This window comes from Crinia signifera, chromosome 19 (assembly GCF_055691185.1).
Source record: "Crinia signifera chromosome 19, ASM5569118v1, whole genome shotgun sequence".
Lineage (NCBI taxonomy): Eukaryota > Metazoa > Chordata > Amphibia > Anura > Myobatrachidae > Crinia > Crinia signifera.
This window is the reverse complement of record NC_139226.1, coordinates 46,810,208-46,825,285: the sequence shown is the minus strand read 5'-3', so window position 1 is coordinate 46,825,285 and position 15,078 is coordinate 46,810,208. Positions and strand designations below refer to the sequence as shown.

The window sequence follows — 15,078 nt, the reverse complement described above, 5'->3', positions numbered from 1 at the left end:
CGATAAAAAAAGGGTTGTGTACAGCATTTGAAATCCTGACGACCAGAGTGTAGACCGCGGCATACAGGTGGTCAAAATCCAAACAGTGCCCTGTAAGACGTTTAATCCTACCCCTAACCCAACCCTCATGCAGCCGAAACCAAACCCCTCCCCTAGTGCAGTGATGGCTAACCTTGACACTCCAGCTGTTGTTGAACTACACATCCCAGCATGCCCTGCTACAGTTTTACTATCTGGCCATGCTAAAACTGATGCAGGGCATGCTGGGATGTGTAGTTCATCAACAGTGTCAAGGTTAGCCATCACTGCCCTAGTGTCTTACCCTAACCCCTGTACTTATCTTATTTTAACTGCCGGGTTCCCTACGACATCCTATATAAAATAATATTCTTGGTACATGTGCCAATACTCTTTTTTTTTTTATTAGGTGAATGAAATTTTGACAGCATTGGGCCTTCTTGAATGCTCTGAAACTCGTACCCTGTGCCTTTCTGGGGGTCAACGCAAACGGTTGGCTATTGCCTTGGAATTGGTCAATAATCCACCAGTCATGTTCTTTGATGAACCTACCAGGTACTGTAGGATGAAATAGCCCCTATGTGCTACTATAATGTGATAGCAATCATCATGTTCTAGCAAGGCTTTCCTTCTCTACAGTAATCAGCTATATTGAACAAGTGTCATTTTAGTTACTGTACATTGTCCATCTACTGCAAACACGTATCAGGCTTCCAGTCCCCCCACTGTCATGCCAGGGACCAACTCTAAAGGCCCAAACTAGGTAATTTACCGGCAGTATGGGGCTATGTTCCCACTATTGCTGCCATCAATTGCAGGAAAATAGCCCAGATTGCAGGTGAATGACAGCAGGTCCGATGCGATGTGCGGTCACGTGCGCATCGCACTGGAGCCTGCAAGTCGCATCGGCTGCACAATAAATCTCTTGGATTGCTTGTGAGCTGGGCAGGCTTGACTGGCATCGCATGCGACCCTTCTGCCCGGGACCTTCCCGAGCGGTTTAAGGGTGTATTGCAGGCAACTGCATCCTAATGTTTGGGGGCCTTAAGGTGTTCCAACACACATTTGAGAAGCTCTGCTTTAAGAGATGTTACTCAGCTTATAAATGCAATGTTTCACAGTCTCCTCCAACACATCGATGGTAATAGGTTTATATATCAGATGTTCTTTCTGCAGCATTGTCATGGTCACTTAGGGTTATAACTATCAAATTACCACCCTTTATACGAGGGATTATTCTTTCAGTTCACAACCAGTACAGTACCTTAAGTAATGCTGTCTAGGCAGCCCCAAAATCATGGTATGGGAGTATTCATTTACTGGAGTAATCTGATTAAGGGATTCAGTCTCTCCTGGGCAGTCAGGTTGTATGACGGGTTGGGGATGCTTTACAAGGAAGCTTCCAACTGGTGTGATATAGGGGGTTATTTTGGTTCACTCTCTCTGCCAAATTCCTTCTTAGATGGACAAAACTATGTGCACTGCAGGTGGGGCAGATGTAACCTGTGCAGAGAGAATTAGATTTGGATGGGGTTTTACTTCAAAGTGAAATCTATATTGCAGTGTAAAAATAAAGCAGTCAGTATTTTCCCTGCACAGAAACAAAATAACTCACCCAAATTGAATTCTCTCTGCACATGTTGCATTTCCCCCCTGCAGTGCACATGGTTCTGTCCATCTATAGCCGTGTACACACGGCAGCGATATATATGGGCTATAATCGCTGGAAATAGTGCCAGTGTTGGGAGTGTGCCCCGGCGATAAATCGCTGGGTGCGCTCTCCCATTTTCAGCCCCATTCTAATCGCTGGTCGCAGGAGCTTGGTCATGCAACCAGCTGATTACCTCTGCGGCTCCCTCGGCAGAGGTTCCTTTTCATCAGTGACCAACTCTGGTTGCTGATGAAAAGGAGACACTGAGCAATATATCTCCCCCCGTGTGTAAGCACCTTAAGAAGGAATTTGTCAGAAAGAGTGAACCAAAATAACCCCCGTAGTGCTCTCCTGCAGACCATACCACTGACAGATTGCAGGCCAGGACTGTAATCTACATGTCTGTATGGGGCTCCTCTGTGTGAGATAGTTATACAGGCACTCATCTCATACTCATCAGTAGCAGTACCACTTATACACATAATAAATGCCAATGGTAACAGAACCACTTATATATATAATAAATTCCCACGCCCCAGGGAATGCTGGTGTTCCCCTGCCTGCTCAGGATGGGTGGCTGACATCATATGATGTCAGCAACTGCCCCCAAATTCGCAGAAGACCATGCAGCAGAAAACTAAGCCCTGGGCTACACTCCTGCTGCTTGCAGAGGGAAAATCATTCGATCGTAAGTAACCACCAAGAATTTTTCCTCTGTGCAGGCGCTTGCCAACGGATGTGTAAGAGTACACATACGCTCACAGTATAGCGAGGGGATTCAGGTGGCAGGGGGGCATGCGTTTGGCAGGGCAGCATTAACCTGCTTGCTATGCTCTGTATATATGCAGCCTAGTGAGCAGGTCTGAATCAGGCCCACAGTACACACTTCTTACACACACACACACACACACACAACATAGCATATACACACACAGTCAGGGGCGGATTTAGGTGCCAGGCCACCCATAGGCAAAGAGAGACGGTGGGCAGATAGAGGGAAAGAGATGAGACAGGAGGGGAGGAGAAAGAGTAAAGGTGCCCATACATGCTCCGATGCGGGCGTCCGTTTTGTGCTTAAATAGCACGCATCGCATGCCTTGTGCATGCAATGCAATTAAAAGCATGTACAAAAAGTATGTGCAGCACATACTTTTTGTACTGTACGATGAGATGCCGCGGGAGCGCGCATCTCGAAGTCCAACAGACCCGCCGGGATCGGACCGTGTATGGGCAACTTTAGAGAGAGGTGGGGCAGGTGGAGAGTGCACAGAAGAGAGGAGAGAGACAAGTACCTGCATGTGGGGAGAGAAAAACAGAGAAGAGAGAGGGGGGCTGGGGGAGACAGAGAGGAGAAGAGAAAGAGTGTACAGGGGTTTGAAAGGCTTTGGAAAACACCTAATTCCTCCCAATGTCCGCCCCAACCCACCCCCCAGTACAGGCTGCACTGTGCCTTCCCCTCTGTATAGCTGGCAATGTGTACCTGAAAGCCATTGCAGCTGGTGTCCCTTGGCTATGTGCAGGGTCTTCAGCTACAGTGCTGGTACCACGGCTCGCTGCTTCTGGTATCTCCCCCTCACCAGTGCGCGGGGGGGGGGGAGCACGGAGCGATAGCTGCGCGGGAGGGGGATCGTGCAATTGAGGAGGCGCTGCTGGCGGGAGAAGTTCTGCAGCAGGGTGAGCACGGGACTGCGGCAGCGCTGGAGGGGGACACTAGGGTAGGGTCCTTCTCTCACCAGGGGAGCATGGGATGGTGGGAGCGCAGGAGGGGACTGCTTCTGTGGTGCTGAAGGGGGGGGGGGGCGCCGCGTGGGACTGCCCTCAGCACTATGTTTTAAAAAAAAAGAAAAAATCTTTAAATGTGCAGGGGACAGCTGCCGCCCCTAGGCCCGTAACAAATCTGGCCCTGCACACACACATATACACACACATCACAAACACACATAGTACATACAGTACACACCACACACAGCCCATACAGCACACACCACTCATAAATTGCAGTATAAACACTCATTTACTATTATAATCATCAAGTAGCCATCACATAAATAACACATTACCACAAGCCAGGCTTCATGCAGCAATAGCAGGCTGCAGCAAGCAGCTCCTCGTGCAGTCTGGGGGCGGAGCTTGTAACTGTGAGTGGCAGGCTCAGGACCCCAGAGAGGAAGAGAGCTGAAGGGAGGGGCGGCCAGGACACTGCCTGCACGTTCTGCTCTGCTGATCTAAGCATTTCTAAGGTGAGCGGGCTGCTGAGCAGCAGTCGGAGGAGGCGGGCATGGGAGAGAGAACAGCCGCTGTCAGTCTGTGACAGGAAAAAGTTTTTTCCCTGTCAAAGCGGGTCACGCGGGTCAGTGTCCTGTGGACCTATTTACAATAGGAGGCCTGGAGTTGCAGCTCCACCCATCCCATTGTTAATCTTATCTGACCCTGAAAAATTTCTTATCCAGTATGGGGTATCATACCTCCCAACATGACCCTCTCAAGGAGGGACACAATGCTCTGTTCCTGCACTTCCCATGATAAAACACCTTTCTTTTCAATTAACCTGTCCCACACAGTTGACGGCAATCCTTAATTAAGAGGAAAGCACATGAACAGAGCATTGTGTCCCTCCTGGAGAGGGTCATGTTGGGAGGTATGGGGTATGGATCATTGGTCGACATGCCTCAAGGTTGACATGACTGAAGGTCGACATGCGGTTAGATGGACAGGGTCATTAGCATACCTCCCAACTTCTGACGTCCCAGAGGTGGGACGTAGCTGCCATGCGCCGTAGGCGCGTTGAAAAATGCCGGGGGTGTGGTCTATACTCGCGGCTCTCCCGCGAGGCCACGCCCCCATTTTGCCGCTATGGGGGCATGACCCAGAGGCTCTGTGAGCCTCTAGCCATGCCCCCAGCCCCCTGTCTGCTTAGCAGCAGACAGGGGGGACTCCCAACAGCCCCCCCTCACCGCGGGACACTGCCGGCCGCGGGAGGGACAGCGGGACAGGCCCTGATAATCGGGACTGTCCCGTTATAATCGGGACTGTTGGGAGGTATGCATTAGGCTGACATGGGGTTTTTCACTTTTTTTTGTTCCGAATTTGAACACAGTCGACATAGACACTGAAATGTACAACTGCGTCCTGTCGCATGGCTCGCTACACTTGCCATGCTTTGGACACGGTGCCTTGCTACGCTTGGCACACTATTTTATTCTCCTACCACGCCCTAGTGGATGGTAGAGCATGAAATACCGTCTGTCGACGCATGTCGGCTCAAAAAAAGAGTGAAAAAACCCATGTCGACCTTTTGACTGTCGACCTTCCCCATGTCGACCTAATGACCCTGTCGACCTAACCCATGTTGACCTTGAGGCATGTCGATCTTGTGGTGTCGACCTAATGCTTGTAGACCTAGTGACCGTATACCAGTGTATGTGATTCATTGTCACATTATTTACACATAGTTACCTGCCAATATGGCAGCCTCTTCTCTAATCTCGGGAACTCCAGTAAAAGAGAACAGGGTGTTTTCGTGTCCTGCTCCTTGATTATGCTTTCCGTGACACTGCTAGTTTGCCTTACATTCAGGATAATATCCGCTACTGTAGCTTGCACTGTACTTTATACTGCCTGATGTCTGTCTGTATATTAGTGACATTTGTGTCTCTGTCTCCTTATTGTCTCCCACAGTGGCTTAGACAGCGCATCCTGTTTCCAAGTGGTTTCGTTACTAAGCTCTCTGGCTCAAGGTGGTCGGACCATTATTTGCACCATTCACCAACCAAGCGCCAAACTTTTTGAAATGTTTGACAAGGTCTGTGAGGATATTATGAGGTGGGGCTGCAGCACAATCCAAAATTCAAATTAGGGGCCACGTTCACTGCCAGTGAGTCCCAGCCCGGGATGTTTGGGTTGCCTTCCGAATTCAATTGTTTGGGGGGGCTGGGCTGCAGCCCTGGAACCGCCACTGTTTGTCTACAGTTTATTATGGTATTACATGGTAATTGGTTAAATGGTAAATTGTGTTTATTTTATGGTTCCAGCTATATATTCTCAGTCAGGGACAGTGCATATACCGAGGTTCTGTACCGCTTCTCATCCCATACCTGAAGGGACTAGGATTACACTGCCCAACCTACCACAACCCTGCTGACTTCAGTGAGTCATATGTCCCTCTATACATTGTCAGCTTCCTGTTGTTCTTGCAGTACCTGTAATTGATCTTCTTTCCCACAAATGCAGTTATCGAAATAGCATCAGGGGAGTATGGAGATCTGAATCCAGTATTATTCCGTGCAGTGGAAGATGGACTGTGCCCCATTACTAGGGAAAAAAGCAAGCCAACCATAAGAGAACTTGACCTCTGCCCAACTGTGAGTGCTTTTGGGAAACAACTACTATTACTTCTGCTTTACTATATGTCCAATGTCATTGCTCACTAAGCTCACGGTTGTGTCTCCACTTCTGTTTCTTGAACAGGATATGACGTGAGGTGAGGGCGGAAGTTGTTAGATGCCCTTACAGCGTTTTTTATTTTATCTGTAATTTACATAGGTGTAGTTTTTTTCTTTTATTTTGCTCACTGTGCTTTGGGCATGGTGGCTCGATCCACTTGTCAGAGATTTGTAGTCCCCCCCCCCCCCTCCAGGTATACGTTGACCCAGTGCATGATGGGAAAAGCCAAGCAACAGAAGTGGTTCTAGCCGCAACCCTAAACTCACAGAGTATACAGATCTGATGTAGTCACACGTGCAGATCAAATCAGCCTGTTGCCCTAGTATTAATCTCTTTTGTAGGAGAACCAAATGGTAATATGTGAGCAAGGGAGGCTTTTTGCTACTCAGTATCTGTTAACTTCGCTGCATGTGAACCAGAATAAGGTCGAAAATGTGGAAAAACTCATGTTGACCTTCTCATGTGTGAACCTTTTCCATATCAGCATTTTGCTTGTGTCGACATTGTGTGAACTTCGGCCTTCTGCATGCCAACTTTTTGGCTTCAACCTCATACTTGCCTACTTTTGAAACCGAGTTTCAGGGAGATTATAGTTGGTAGTACAATTTTTCACAGCTACCCCATTAAGGGGGCGTGTCATGCTCCACCTAGAGGGCGTGTCTAGTTCCATATATGGAGAGATTTTGAAAAGAGATGAACATGGCACCTAGAATCGTGGGTGTGTGCTGCTACATCTGAGAGGAATCTTGTAAAATGACTTATATACAAATGTAGATGAGCCCCAAAGCAGTTATGCCTGGTACACACCAGGACGACTAGGGCCCGATCCCCTCAATCTAGATCCAATTCTGGCCAATTGGATGTAGATTGTGTGGTGATTTTTCTGTCCTGGTGTGGACCGATACCGATCCGATGCGCGGTCCCGTGGGTCGGTCATTATTCATATCCTACCTGCTGCAGGTAGGTTCTGAATAACGACCATACTGCCGGGTGCGGGTCGCCATTGGATCGGACCCGCTCACGGTGCACATTGTGATTGGGTCGTGCCCCCCCGCATCATCGTGAGCGGGTCTGAAGAAACACTGATGACCCGCTCACAATGTGCATCGTGAGCGGGTCGTCGTGGTGTGTACCCTACATTAGTAAGAGCTTCTATACTTGGTAAAGTGCTGGGAAATGGCGCTGAGGATTCAATGTAAATGTATCTGTCTCTCGTTCCTTTTTTCCCCAAAAATGAAACATTGAAGGGAAAGCGCAAGCGTCTCATGCGTACACGACCCCTTCTGGCGGTTGGCGATACGACCACCAGACCCCTGCTAGACGGCAGTGGCTCCATCTGTAGTAGTTGAGGTTGAAAGAAGACTTACGTCCATTAAGTTCAACCTTGGCGTCCATCAAGTTCAACCTATGAGGAATAACAATTACCAATACACAGTCAAATATAATGAACAGTTCTAGGACCTCCACCTTTGTGGCTACATCCCACAATCTATGTGCCCAGCTCTGTGCAGGGCAGCCAAATGGAGAATGGGGCTCATGGCACCCTCCTCTTCAGCACGCACTGCAAATACTTTATAACATATGGATGGTGTAATGGTTAGCTTAACTGACTCACATCACTGAGGTTCTAGGTTCTGAGTTTTTATTTTCTTCCCGTACTTTCATGGGGGATGCAGCCTAGTGTGTATGGGGCTTCACTTCTCAGTTACATTTGAGAGTGTAGTAATTTATTTCAGTAAGCTAATACATGATTGGTGTTTCTCTTACAGCAGGATGTTCCCGGTCACATTGAGAGTAACACTTTTGCTACAAGTTCCATGAACCAGTTCTGCATCCTCTTCAAACGCACGTTCCTCTCTATCCTGAGAGATACGGTATGTTAGAGTGGGGAGTAGACAATGGAAAGGGGGGGGCAGAGTGGAATCTACCGGGGTAACAGGTAAGAGGTGGTAACTTTTCCCACGTCATACTTCCTCCATAGGCAACAGGACTTGTACAGTTAAGGTGCGTACACATGGATAGATTTGGCGAAAGATCTGGGCGTTCCCGACCGATTGAAATGACCAATCGCTCAAATCGTTCCGTGTGTATGAACGATATATCGGACAATGCGCGTACCCAACGGTCGTTGGTAGAGGTCGCTGATCTTTCCTGCATCGTTCACGATGTGTACCAATTGTTTCATGTGTATGCACGATGAATTATTTGGTAAGGCTGATTGACTGGCTCCCTCTCCCTCCATCATTAAAGATCAATCGTTCATGTGTAATCGTTTTCTCAATTGTTCATCATTTGTCACCAAATCGTTTGTGCAGAAGGTTCAGAGGAAATTGTTAACGAGATTGAATCGTTGACCAAATCTATCCGTGTGTACGCACCTTTACAGTATGAACCTTTTGTGTCCTACTTTTACTAACCCATGGTGATCCCCGTATACATGCATTGTATTCCTGGTCCGATCCTTCTGTATTTAAGAATTTGTGTTGATATTCTAGAACATTGTCTTTCTTTCTTTCTTTGGTACTTGTGTAGTTTCACGGCGGCAGCATGGCCGTGTGTCTGAGTCCCCTTGCGGGGCTCGCTGCGCTCGCCCACGCTACGGGCTCGGTGGCTCGCTGCTCCATGCCAACATGGATAGTGGGGTTATGAACTATCCATGTTGGCATGGAGTTTATTTTGTTTATTTTAGAAAGTTTGGCAAGTGCCAAAACCGGAAGTAGTGCGCGGCCATGCTGCCGCCATGAAACTAAACAAGTACCTTTTCATTATTTTTATTTATTTCTTTCTCTTTCTTTATTTCTCTTTCTTTTTCTTTTTTTCTCTTTCTTTTTTTCCGTCTGTCTTTTTCTTTCTTTCTTTCTTTCTTTCTTTTTTTCTTTCTTTCTTTCTTTCTCTTTTTCGTTCTTTCCTTCTTTCTTTCTTTCTTTGTCTTTTTCTCTTTCTTTCTCCTTTTTCTATCTTTTTTCTTTCTTTTTCACTTTGTTTCTCTCTTTCTTTCTTTCTTTCTTTCTTTCTTTCTTTCTTTCTTTCTTTCTTCCTCTCTCTTTTTAAATGCCCCGTTTGTATTTTATATTGTATTGTTGTCCTTGAGTTGGGTCTATGTCTATCACATGATGCTACCTGTTTTGCCGTATGTCGAGGCAGCACCTTCTTTCTGTATGCAGGCATTGCATGTGATGCTACTTGTACTTTCCCACCCTCTCAGGTCCTGACTCACCTGCGTTTCATGTCTCACCTGTGTATCGGGGTTCTGATCGGGCTGCTGTACCTGCACATTGGGGACGATGCCAGCAAAGTATTCAATAACACGGGCTTCCTGTTCTTCTCCATGCTCTTTCTTATGTTTGCAGCTCTCATGCCCACTGTACTGACTTGTAAGAGCAACCATTATTCAACCAACAAATCTCTGTTTGTTTTCTCTGCCCTAGTACTCAGTCTTATATATTCTGCCTATGGTCTTTTGTCATTTCTGTCCTTAAGACTTTCTTCTCATTATTTATAATAGTTCACATCCTGTTCTTTCTATTCTTTAGTTTTATCTCTTCTTCCCCTCTCATCCCGTTCTCCTACTGTCATTCCCTCTTTGTATTTTCTTTATTGCTTAACATCCGTGATCCTTATTAGTTTTCTCCAGTGTTTCCGTCCTCATCCTCCTCTACCCCACTATTCATTTTTAATCTACAGTTCCTCTGGAGATGTCTGTCTTCCTCAGAGAGCACTTAAACTACTGGTACAGTCTGAAGGCGTATTATCTGGCTAAGACCATGGCGGATATCCCGTTCCAGGTAAAGTGATCTACTCTTTTCCCAGAGGGGAGAGGCCGGTGGCCAGTGCATCGTCACCCCGCCACTACCGATGCAATGCCACAAACCATCATGGGGGAGATGTATCAAGCCTTGGATAGTGGTAACATTTCCCAAGGCAATCAAACAGATTATAAGGGGTAAATTTACTAAGCTCCCGTGTTCTAGCCTAGTTGCAAATATATTGGTTACATACGTGAACTGGTTCGTTTTAAAAATTCAATATCTGGTCAATTACTAAGCTCCCATGTTCTTAGGGTTTTTGTTTTCTGATAATACAGTGATTCGTGTTTGTCTGTTGTTTTAAATGGACTCGAATGGGCACGAATGATAGTAAATGTACCACTACTTGTCATTTATCTGCCATAGCATTTGAAATGATCATTAGAAGCTGGTTGTATTGGTCAATTTCTCTGCTTTGCCACTCTCCAAGGCTTCATACAACCCGCCCCTTTTTTAGATGTATTTGATGTACAATGCACATGTCCAATTAATGCGGCATTGACCTAGTCACCTGCATCAGTACTTGTTACTAGGTGCTCTAATGCACAGAAATGTTGAATAAATTCCAGGTACAGCCAGGCACAGTGTCTAAGCAGCGTGAGACAAGCTAGGCAATGGTACCAGAGTCAGTTTAGTGCACGAATCCCACGTGCATTCGTACTGTGAGTGCCCTGTATCCATGTGCATGCACCTATGGCATAACTCCGCAGGTACGAGGAGTTCATGTGTAGCCAAGGTTTAGTGACAGCAGAGGATGGTGCGGCCATGTCCTGAGTTGAGCGGATGCAAAGATACTCCTGTTTTCTGAGCGATCTCTTGGATATCGCTGCTGACAGCGTGCACGGATAATGACGACAGCTCTGAGGGCAAGTGTTTAAAAAAAGATATGTTGTGCGGTGCTAGAGCAGCTGGTGAACTAATAGATGTGTCTGTCTGTCAGCTGCCACAATAGTGGAGAAACGCCAATCTCCACAATTTACAAACTAAAGAACACACTTCTATGTGGCGCTAGGCAAAACATACACAGTATCATTTAAAAATAAATGTATTAACCAACATCACAATTATATACTATAAATACATGTAGGATACAAACAGCAAAAGAAAGAAATAAAAAAAAAAACTCTAATGTGCCTGGCTATGCTATCATTTTAAATTAACCCCCGGGAGGTTTGTGTTTGTTTATTGATTGTTTTTGACTGTATCTCTATTTATTTATTTATATTTTTATTTTTAATAATTTTATTTTTAGTATTTACATTTTTTTATTTTTGTTTTCATTTTTTTTAATTTTTTTATTTTGATGTTTGTATCCTAAATGTATTTACGGTATATAATTGTGATTTTGGGCTAATACATTTATTTTAAATTATACTATGGGGGATATTCAATCTCCCGCAGCCATCTCCCGACGGGGAGACGGCTCCGGGGGCCCTATTCAATGCTGTCTTCCCTGACAGCATTGAGCAGGGGATCTTGGTAAACGAGCCCGACTTCCCAAGCAGTCGGGCTCGTTCTGCCGAGAACGGCCAGGAATTGCCGAGCTCCTGGCCGCAGCTCGCCGATTCCCGGCCACTTCTCACGGCCACGCCCCTTTCTCGGGACATTGAATCCCGCCTGGGATTTCTCGGTCGAGCTGACTGAGAACTAGAACCACTAGTTAACTCGACAGCCGTGACCCCACATTGAATAACCCCCTATATATGTGTTGTCTATCGCCATGAGGCCAAGTGTACCAATAAGAGAATGCAGTCACATCGGTGCGCATAACTCTGTATATAGGCAGATCCCCCCCACACACACACAAACATTTTATTATATTAATTGTTAATTGTAGCTATTTCGTGTGCTGCAGTTACTGTCTATTCTTCTAGTTATATAGTGTTATAGTCATCTTTAAGGTTAATGTCCTGTGTCTTTTCCTATGTTATCTCACAGATAGTTTGCCCGATGGCATATTGTAGCATTGTGTACTGGATGACTGGACAGCCCCCGGAAGCTATTCGTTTTCTCCTCTTTACGGCTCTCGCTACTGCCACCGCTCTTGTGGCTCAGTCCCTGGGGCTTCTTATTGGTGCAGCTTCCAACTCCTTACAGGTTCAGTGCCATTCTCTACTGATTCTGCATCTCAACATTATAGTGATCCAACCGGTGATGTTTCTAATCTTCTAAAGAGGACAGGTGGAGAATTTGCCAATAGCAACCGATCAGCTTCGGCTGGTTGGTTGCTACTGGCAACTTCTCCATGTGTCAACTTTAGAAGGTTCCTATCAACAGGTTCTTTGTAATGTACAGTATGAGATGTTCTTTGTATACACACGTGAATGCAATCCAGCGGGGCAATGTAACAATATATGGCTTTGCCGTGCACACTACACGATCCACCGCACGACACCGATATATCGTTACATGCTTACTATAACACTGAGTCGGCTGTGTCATCGGGGGTTATTCAGACTAGATAACACAGCTTCGAATTCAGAGCACAAGGGATTATCGATAGACTGCACATTCGTACGGCTCGCAGTATGCATGCGTGAGGCCGTCCTGCAATGAAATCCGGCTACCTCAATAGCTGTCAGTATTTTGACCGTCGGGATTTTGACTGTCGGGATTTCATACTGAACTCTTCTTACCAAATCTCTCACTTTCTGATTGTCTTGTCATTGTATTAAATTTCACCGGTAGTTTCAGATGGCAGTATTTCAGAGACACAATCATATATATATATATATATAGATAGATAGAGATGAAAGTGTCTACCTAGCATAAGGGCTCATTCACAACATACGGGCTTGAAAGAAGAAAGCAATGGTTCTCATGAGTTTGCCAACTTTCCAATCTAGCGCTCTAGCTGCGTGTTAACCAATGAGAAATAGGGCGACTGCGTTATACATTTTTGAACACAACACTGAAATTTTAGAACGCGATGGTGGGAAACAGAAACGTGACTCTGTGCTCTTTCATGCTTTTCGGTTATTGATTATAACATGCATATTAGGTGTAATTAGTACCTTTTTGATGTGATAATCTTTTATTTCTAATAATATAAGTATTTACCTTGTTGTTTTTACAGGTTGCAACATTTGTGGGGCCAGTTACTGCAATACCCGTGTTACTATTCTCAGGCTTCTTTGTCAGCTTTAAAACAATTCCAACATATCTGCAGTGGAGTTCGTACATCTCCTATGTCAGGTCAGAACGCGCGTTCGCTTCTGGGCAGCGAAACAGGCTTTGGGAGGGCAGGAGTCACCTGCATCAATGGGACTGGGTCTGTTATGCATGTGAAAAGAGCGGTTTATTGTTAGAAAATCATCGATGGTTTATTGCCGATGTCGAATAATTTTGCCATCGATGGGGGAGAACCAGATGGTTTCCCACCATCGATGTCAAGCTTAAACGAATAGTTTCGTTTTTGCTTGTCCCCAAGGTGCAGGGACACTGAGCATAGCTCCGCCCCTGGCACCTGCGAAGCCCCACCCCCATATTTTGATTGGCCCACAGACCAATTAATCAAAGAAAATGGATGACCATCGATATGTACCGCCAGTGACCTCTTGTGGTCACTGGCGGTACTTCACCTAATAGAGGTGAGGAGTAGTTAGCTTTTTATATAAATAGATTGTCATAATGGCTTTTTCCCTCCCCACTGACACTCTCTCAGTGTCGATGCAAATGAGCCATAACCAATATTTTTTAATTGTTAATGCGTGAAAGAGTAGAATTGTTTTCCCAGTTATGACAACGTGAGAGTTAATTTAAAAATGATCTCAGATAATTTCTAAACTCAGATCAAATAAAGACATTACCAAATCCCTTATGTTATAATCCTTCCATTTCATGGGGTACACGAATCCCGGGGTGAGGGGGTGACCAGTCTGTCAAAGAAGTTGGAGAGTTTTGACAGCAATTGTCTTATTATTATTGTGACGTATGCCTCTCTGCCTGTCTTCTCCAAGTGCCACCTTCTTACATCATAGACCCCCACCATCAGGACATTTCAAATATGTGAATACTTGTAGTTCACTCTGATGGGTTAGAAAATCCTGTTACTACAGTATACATTAACCCTTTCAGTGCCATCGTCGCTGTGAGAGATGTGCAACATACCCGCTAAAAATGCCAGCCTCGCTCACAGCAATATTTAACTGAACTTCAAAGGCCCTGGCATTTTTAGCAAATATTTTGCACTTCTCGCACAGAAACATTGGCACTCAAAGGGTTAATCGTTATATACGGTGGATCAGTGTTGCACAATATCTTGTATTAAGTAACATGGGGCCTAATTCAAACCCATGTGCACTGCAGGTGGGGCAGAAGTAATATGTGCAGAGTTAAGGCTCATACACACTGGGCGATTTTGAGCTGAAAGCCGCTTAAAACACCAAGTTTGAGCGGCTGTCAGCTCAAAGCCGCCCAGTGTGTACAGCCCGCATTATCGCCGGGAACGCTGCTAGTACGTATGTATTAGCAGGGCGCCCAATTAGCATATGTACGGCACCGTAGGGAAATCGCATCGCATGCGTGGAGCAGATTTTATATAGTGTGGCGAGCGCAGCGAGCCACCGAGCCCGAAGCGTGGCGAGCACAGCGAGCCCCGCCAGGGGATGCAGAATACATGTAACGTAATCCGCGGCCCCTCGCCAACGTGGATAGTGGGGGTATGAAAAGGTCGGAAGGACATGTTCCGCTGCGCTCGCCACGCTTCGGGGTGTCGTGGATTGTATGTCATACAAGTGTATACTAAATTAGATGGCATCACACCCTATAAAATCGCATGAGATCGCATGCGATTTTATGTGCGGTATGATCGCATGCGATCGCATCGCACCCCCCAAGGCCAGAGAGCAGTGAATAAATTACATAGGAACATCGCATCGCATGCAAAAAATTGCATGCAATGCGATTTTCTTACGCAGAATACAAAAGTACCACGCTGCTCATCTGCTGGTATTACCAGCAGATGAGCGGCTTTGTGGATGGCTCTGCATAAGCGATGCTTTATGCAAAGCCGACCGCTGACAGTGCCGGGCAGGGGGAAAGCAGTTCAGTGTGTATGCACTGAGCGGCTTTCCCCCCAGCGATGACAGTGGTCATCGCCGTCCATACACGCTGGGCATAATCTCCCAGTGTGTATGGACCTTTAGATTTGGGTAAGAT

The 15,078-nt window shown here is 46.0% G+C and overlaps 1 protein-coding gene across 3 annotated transcripts in view; it reads left to right on the top strand.

The window, feature by feature from the left end:
* The window catches only part of ABCG4 (ATP binding cassette subfamily G member 4), a 66,835-nt gene that overhangs the window by 49,128 nt on the left and 2,629 nt on the right, over nt 1-15,078 (top strand). For 2 of the 3 annotated variants that reach the window (XM_083162484.1, XM_083162486.1), the window contains 9 exons: nt 428-573; nt 5,348-5,471; nt 5,701-5,815; nt 5,900-6,030; nt 7,882-7,986; nt 9,318-9,486; nt 9,797-9,897; nt 11,857-12,015; nt 12,995-13,113. In XM_083162484.1, coding sequence (XP_083018610.1) covers nt 428-573; nt 5,348-5,471; nt 5,701-5,815; nt 5,900-6,030; nt 7,882-7,986; nt 9,318-9,486; nt 9,797-9,897; nt 11,857-12,015; nt 12,995-13,113 — 1,169 coding nt within the window. The remainder of the gene's footprint in view (nt 1-427; nt 574-5,347; nt 5,472-5,700; nt 5,816-5,899; nt 6,031-7,881; nt 7,987-9,317; nt 9,487-9,796; nt 9,898-11,856; nt 12,016-12,994; nt 13,114-15,078) is intronic. The other variant, XM_083162485.1, reaches the window with a different exon arrangement.